This window comes from Neodiprion fabricii, chromosome 5 (assembly GCF_021155785.1).
Source record: "Neodiprion fabricii isolate iyNeoFabr1 chromosome 5, iyNeoFabr1.1, whole genome shotgun sequence".
Classification (NCBI taxonomy): domain Eukaryota; kingdom Metazoa; phylum Arthropoda; class Insecta; order Hymenoptera; family Diprionidae; genus Neodiprion; species Neodiprion fabricii.
Window position 1 is genome coordinate 23706503 of NC_060243.1, and position 7387 is coordinate 23713889.

General features: G+C 38.5%; 1 protein-coding gene across 2 annotated transcripts; it reads right to left on the bottom strand.

Annotated features, from left to right (window-relative positions):
* Positions 1-1420: 1420 nt before the first annotated feature.
* Positions 1421-5932, bottom strand: LOC124182868 (arrestin domain-containing protein 17-like). Of its 2 annotated transcripts, none has more exons than XM_046570635.1 (6): positions 5795-5932; positions 5555-5674; positions 5221-5369; positions 4945-5118; positions 2568-2964; positions 1421-2485 (listed from the first exon to the last, which is right to left on the bottom strand). In XM_046570635.1, the coding sequence occupies exons 1-6, from the start codon at positions 5904-5906 to the stop codon at positions 2334-2336; spliced, it is 1104 nt and encodes a 367-aa protein (XP_046426591.1). In that variant the 5' UTR covers positions 5907-5932; the 3' UTR covers positions 1421-2333. The 2 variants fall into 2 exon arrangements, with proteins under 2 accessions (XP_046426591.1, XP_046426590.1); XM_046570634.1 differs by having other exon boundaries at positions 5221-5438.
* Positions 5933-7387: the final 1455 nt, after the last annotated feature.

Genomic DNA, 7387 nt, shown 5'->3' on the forward strand with positions numbered 1-7387 from the left:
CAAATATCGTCTACATCCGTCGGTGATTGGGATACTACGTGATACTGGCTGAAAGCAATTTCTTCGGGCAGGTTGTCAATGGTCCGGTTAAAAATGGCTGTTTTTAACCCAACAGATAGCCAAGAAAAGCTTCAAGGTCATCCAGAAGTAGATCCCATAAGTAGTGCGCAAAACACGGATTTGCGCATGCGTTGCGCGTACCATTGTTCCTAACCACGTGCGTGAAATTCGATTTTTCGCACTAGTGCGGAAGCGTACCATTTTGCGCACTGATTCGGGTGCGCAAAATTGGATTTTGCGCACTCAGCCAGGAAAAGTAGCATGCGCAACACGTCGGTATCGATGTCTCTTGCAGTCGTGCGTGTGTCGTTAACAATATAAAAAAAAGTTATGAATTAATGCGGAGTGTTTTAAAGAGCCTTCTTAGTCTCCATTTTGCGCGGGGAAAGGCGAATGGTGTGCTGGGGTAGCTCAGGCAAGTGGGAATATTTTTCTTCTGGCTTTTAATTAGTCTGGTCATTAATTAAACAGAGCTCTCCTTCGGGTTGCCGTTGCAGACTGCTTTTCTACACTTGAGGAATTTTAATTTTACCAACGTGTAAATACACGTTGCCCAAACTTATTATACCACAACAGGTATAGCAACCGCGTTTCCTCATGCGCGAATATTGCTTTCGTATTTTTTCGCTTCGGTTAGGTACTTTGCTCATTGCGTTTACCTTTCGAACGTGACTACAAGAGGTTTACGCACAGCTTTTCATTTTTTCTTTTTTTTTTACGCACTTTCCATTTCCCAAACATTATAAGGGTCATGTTCGCTCTTAATTTCTGCATCAACGAGTTACCCTCCAATCTCTCAGATTTTATATTAAATTTTGCTACAGAGATAGCACTCGTCGTCAAAATTTTGTTTCATTAACAACAAAATATCTGCTACAGAACATTATTCGATAGTTTTTCAGATTCACAACTCATCTTCTCATCGAGACAGATATCAACGCGCTGGCTTATTTCAACCCGAGAAATTTCACACTCAAGGTTCTTTTCGGATATAAAGACTAAATAATCTCGAAAACTGTATTTTTCCAACCAGTGCATCAGAGCACGTACGCAATATTTTGAGAAATATCAGTCCAACTTGAAATTTGCTGTTGTATAGTTCGAGTAACTCGTCAAACTTTTTTCACTAAACTCAGATGATGCTCAGATGAGCTCAGAAATCGTTTTGAAACTTATTCTCCCTTCCTAATGATTTTTAACTGTGTATTAATGTTGTCTGTAACGGAATGTTCATCTAGACTGTAACTGTGAGCAAAAATTAAAAAAAAAATCCGGATACTTGCAGCAATTCCACAAAAAGGATTGATATCGCATAATCACAAAGAAATAAGAAAATATTCATTATTTATTCAACGGTTAATATAAAAATTTCGGATGAAATACAATTTCCAAACAACAAGTAGATTGGTTTTCATTTTCCGGATGCTTAACTAAGGAAAGAAATAAATCCGATTCGCATTATGCGTACACTATATTCTTAGCAGTACTTGTACATCTCAGACATCATATCGCGTGTCTAACGGTATAAACACGTATTCGCCAAAAATTTTCAATTCAGACCGAAAAAGATATTTGATAGGAAAAAAAGATATTAGTAGGTAATTGTGTATTTTTATCGTCATTAAACTCTTAATATATTAGATTTTCTGACTTCAGATTCATATTTTTTAAAAATCGATTAGTAGGGAATTCAACAAAGTTGATTACCATTTGATGTGGCCCATGTGTAAGATGATCAAGTAAGTGTATTAATTTCTGTCAAAACTTCCCGTTTCAAGCAGTTTATTAACAGCCCGACGGAAAACTTAAACATCATTTAAAATCCATCACGTCTGAATCTAAACAGCGAGAGTGTAATAAATTTAAAATTGAGGAAGTAAAGATAACTAAACAATTATGTTATGTTGGATCAAAAGAAATTAAAAAAACGACGTTACGATCTATAGTGTACATTATTCCCGATAAAACTCGATTCTTCGTGATATTTGACCAAAAATCATTAACATTCCTGCTAATCTGACTATTTGATGGTTCGTAGATAAATTCCAGTGACGAATATCGAGAGTTCTCAATTTTTTAGAGACGGCTTCATTGAAAGATTGTCCTGGACATTCGATAGTACGTAGATATTCTCTCTGTCTAGAGATCATGACTAAGAGTTTCAAAAGTGGAACGTGTCCAAAACCGTCTATTAGTCCAAATTAGACTTGTCAAACTTCTGTTTGAGGGTCTTCATTGAATTATCGTACATTACACTAATTGCTTAGAAATAACTATCCCACAGTTTGCACTCTTGCGGTTTCGAATCTGTACACAGGATACAACGGTGAAAATTCCCTGGCCTCCGCATTGCCGTTCGAAGCTTCTTGCGATCCTTCTCTATTGAGACTTCCGTATCTGGTACTTTCTTCGTAGGACGGCGGAGCTGAAACAAGACGAGCGATTGATGAATTCGGTTGAAAGTTAGGCGGATCTTCTAACATGACTGGTTTGACTTTTACACTCACGCAAATCACCGTATTCTACCGATGGAGGAAAAATGACAGTGTAAGGTGGCGGTTGACTATTCGATAATTGATTGTACGGTGGTGAGAGGCCAGGCACATCGCACAATGTCTGGTTACCAGAGATCGGCATCTCGTAGGCCATCAGTGGAATATTTCCTATTATAACTTCGATTGGAAGTTTGAGACTTCTGTGACAACCGCTGACCTTGGCTTTTACGTTTAGCTGGTACCTCAGATCGATTATGCTGCAGAACTGGAGAAAAGAGGGTGGCAACGCTGGTACCTGAAAATTTAGGTGTAACTCTTTGTTGCCGATACCATCTTCGACTGGGTACTCATTTTTGAAGACGAACACCTTCATGGGACTTGATTTCCTGATCGCGTGAAAGACCACCTTCTGTAAATACGATACTTAAACACTCTCCAGTTACGGGAAACGAAATGCCTATCCACACGGTACATTCAACTTTAATGGACGTGTGCCATGGACATCCATGATGGATATGCAATATCTCTACTGGATATCCATTTCAAACGAAAGGAAGTACAATAGGCCTCTGTTAAAGGTCCAAATACCCGTTTGTAGTACATCTAGCAGAACTCTAATAGATATCCACGACATAGATCATCATCAGAGACATCATGGATTTGGCGGAAAAGAAGTTAACACTTTTAGTCGACGTTATTTCGGAAACATTGACTCCTTTTTATGTACCATGAAATGAATTAGAAATTATCACATCCACATTTTGTTTTGCCTCAGATAAAAAGTCCAAGTCCTTGGCAAAATAGACGACTACTCAAGGACGACCGAATATTTCAATACCGGATGAAATTCGGACTAAACGAACTGTTCGAATTGCTCGGGGTTTGTACAATTTAGAGCTTTTCTTGGCGTCGAGAGATGATGGCAACCATTCGCCGTCTGGTGGTTGTCTATGGTACCTCTACTTACGTGTATGGATATTCATAGACAACCAATCGATACACATGACCGGCTTTAACCTGACCGTCGATATTGTGGATTTTTATAGATGTCTATTAGAGATCCACTATGGATATGGATGATTTATGGAGCTGTGGATCCCGTATGGGCCTCTAATAGTTGCGAGTGTTCCGTGTGGGTATTAGAACCGATAAAGAACTTCTAAGATTACAGTCCCTCGCATTAACTTTTTTACGAATTGCTTATATTTCAATTGTAAATATTGATGTAAACATTATTGAGTGATAACGAATTTTTCTTGAATGCCAACTTGCTACATCAAATGTCGGTTATCAGGTAGTAGAGATTATTTACAAAAATGTCCAAAGCATCTAATACGATCCGTATTGTTTTGGTAAAAAGAAGTCAGATTGAATGTCGATGAAAATCAATTCAGCATCATAAATTGTCATTGAAAAAGAAAAAAGTGTCATTTGAACATCAAGCTAATGCTAAAGTATTTTGTTTGATTAGGTCTAATAGGCACACCTACCTACATTAACTACCGCGTTGATAAGATTTTGATCTATTGATTATTAGAGTTGTTATCATCCCGCCAATTGTCTTGAAGTTGGCACTTTGTGCTGATTATTATTATGCATTTCACAATTTATCTTTATGAATAGTGAAGTGATAACGGTAGGTAGGTGTAGTTTTATTAGTTCTTCGTATTATCACAATGTCAGCTTATGTTTCATTATTTCAATACGCGACCGTCAAGAACATTTGGTTAAGAAAACTTTGTACTGTCAAACAATGTACAACTTGCAATTACAACGAATATATCAAGAGCAGGAATATATCCCACATATGACTGAAATGCATGTGAAATTGAAGAAGTTAATTAGTTTGCTCTGGATGTATGTATAATGTATATTATACGAAAATGTTCCGTCCAAGTATTTTCGAATATACATTTTTTCAAATCTTATAGGTATACTTTACAAAATCTCAAAAAATGTATCAAAAGTTACTTAAAGCTCAGGGGACCCTATTTCATCTTTAGAAAGTATTATTGGTTGGTTTGCAGACGAGAATACCAAATTACTATCTACCATCAATGCTTTTATTCGGTTCTAGTTACCAAAAACTAAAAATTATTTCCATTCGAAGATGTCGTATAAAATACTGTTTCTTTTTGCACGTATCTTTTGACGTTCCAGTTATGTTTCTCAACTGCAGAATTTATTCTTGATCAGTATCATCATCAATTTCACACATGTAGAAATCATTTCTTCACTTAAGTGAAAAGGATTAACGATTATGCAAGGTTTATGTTGACATCAGTGCGGGATTTTATTCGACTTAAGTAATGACAAATGATTGTTTTGATGTATCAAGCGTTGCAATAATCCAGCATGTCAGATGATAAAAAAGAAAATGTAAACTCACCTGTTTCAAAGTAGCCTCCAAACTCTTCACCAGGACTTCGGATTCGTTGCTCAGTAATACTTTCATTGGTATTACCTGTCCAGGAACGAAGCCACGGACGGGAATGTTAACCGACATGTTCAGAGGCTTCGAGTGTCCCCAAAAAGTCTTGCTGCTCCGCTCTTCTACTGGCATCTGATTCAACCGAAGAACAGAGAAAAAATAGAAATTATCAATTGGAATTGGAGCAACATAGTAACCGAAAGCTTTTCCAGTAAGTCCTTTATCCGTGCTTACCGCTGCGAGGGAACATCGATTCAGGTCAAATATTGACACAATTGTCAGTGACTGTTTCGCGACGTAGTCGTTCTTCAAAGGGCGGTCGATTATGGCTTTGACAGAGTAGCTGATGCGTCCAAAGTGTCCCTCGAAGCTAGAGGGGAGATCTGGAGGCAGTTGACAGTTGAACTCAAAGACATGTCTACCTTCCGTTAGCTTGTACTCATCTGTCTCATCTGCACGGGCCAAGAATTTTTTTTTTTCGTATCTCAAGATCAGGAGTCTCGATGCGGAGTTGATTATCTTCAGATTACTGATATGATATTTCTTTTTTTTTTTTTACGGTACTCACTTCCGCAAACTAGTTGATATTGCATCAAGTATATTTCTAGATTCGAGTGCGACACCATCGTTGTACCCCACCCTTCGTTCCAGTGCACATATCCTTTGCCGAAGTATTTCAAATACAGTCCTGAAAACGGAATACAAAAAACGAAGAGAGCTCACACGATGTTTGCGACATACTTTTGCACGCGGCGTAATTCAGAACGTGGATAATTCGAAATTGTTTATTTTTACAATTTTACGATACCTTTTATCTTCTTTGGTTTTTTCAGTTCGACAATTAGCTTTCCCGTCATACTTTGTCCCGCATAATATACGGGACTGTTTAAAACAATTTCAAAACGATCCTTTAACCCCATTACGTTTATTACAGCTGATCACCTACAGTTTTGGATACTGAGACTAATATCTTGATATTACCGACATTTATATCAGCCGCGAGGGAGATAAGTGCAGATAACTTATCTTGTAAGAGATCTGTAACTCAAATCATCAAGTGACGAATGGCTAATAGCTGATACGATACAGAAATGCGTATCTTATGCAAAGTACTGATAAATTGAACGATAAATTTTATTCGCTTGGAGTACGCTTTGCATTTCGTGATCCTTTGGAATTACACATGCCAAAAAATAGATTTTTCAAACAAAAGTTTATTTTTGTGAAATTACAAACGCACAAGAAGAAACAGTCAAGAACTTGCGACGTGCCGATTACTTCCAATGTCCGTTTGGCGTTAAAATGACGAGTATAGCTACGCGGGTAAATTTTTATTCCAAAAGCGAATCGCAGGGTCAGCAAATTCGACGAAAGTTGAAGAGGTCGATGGAGAAGCGTGGTTCAGTGATGGGGACGAGAAGAGCCCCGCCATTTACAGCGTTAATCACGAGCCTGTGGCAGAACTCGGATAAGAAAGGTTCTGAAAGACATTTCACACTATTCTAGATTCCAGGCTTGGGATCCGAGCCCACTAGATTCTAGATCTTAGATTGGGAATTCGGTCTTCGGAAAGAGAGAAGATAGAGTGTGCGAGAGAGAAAGAGAGAGAGGGAGAGAGAGATAGATGGATAAATGCACCCTACCTACGATAATATTATCCTCTCTCCTCCCGACATTCCACGACCGACTTCATCCTTTGGAATCCTTTAATGGGAATTCTAGGATCTCTAGCTACCCTTTATGGATATATACCCATACCTATACGTGTGTAAACGCTGCCACATCAGAGCGTGAGCCTATGGGTACTCATTTTCTGAGGAAAGCGAGACGAGGTTCTTTTTATCGAATACGTAAGAAGAAATACGGAATGATTTGAACTCGGTCAAGCTTCTTAGCGGGGAATTAATGCGGGGGGACAGAAAAAAAAAGAAGGGAAAAAGTTCTTTCCGGAGTACTGGAAATAATTAATTACGGATTACATGCAGAGGTTTGCGGTGAACCTGTAGCGGTAAGTGAGGTAATTCCTGTTTCTACTGAATCCTTGTAGCCCAGTTTCTTCGAAGTTATCTCACATTGTGGTTGCCTGTCTCACGTTGTGGTTTGTGCTCATCGTAAGTTGTCGGCCATATCTCTGCTTTGGTACAGTTACGTTTGGATTCATTTATTTTTTGGCCATAACTGGAACTGTTACGTCTCTCAATTGCAAGGTCAGAGAAGACGCTGATACGCTGTGGAGGATTCTCTGTTTTGGGTATCTGGTGAAAAGTGGGACAAAAGGATAAAAAAAAAGCAGGATGGCAAAAAGAGGGAGAAATATAAAACAAGAAAGAAAGAAAGAACCATTCCGAGAGACGGAAAGGCTCGGGCTTCATTTCCCCTCTATTGCACGGAATGAATTCCG

Coding starts and splice junctions, on each gene's coding strand:
- LOC124182868 (XM_046570634.1), bottom strand. CDS start 5,906: ATGGGGTTAAAGGATCGTTTTGAAATTGTTTTAAACAGTCCCGTATAT. Junction 5,675..5,794: donor AAAACCAAAGAAGATAAAAG/GTATCGTAAAAT, acceptor TTCCGTTTTCAG/GACTGTATTTGAAATACTTC. Junction 5,439..5,554: donor ATATCAACTAGTTTGCGGAA/GTGAGTACCGTA, acceptor TGGCCCGTGCAG/ATGAGACAGATGAGTACAAG.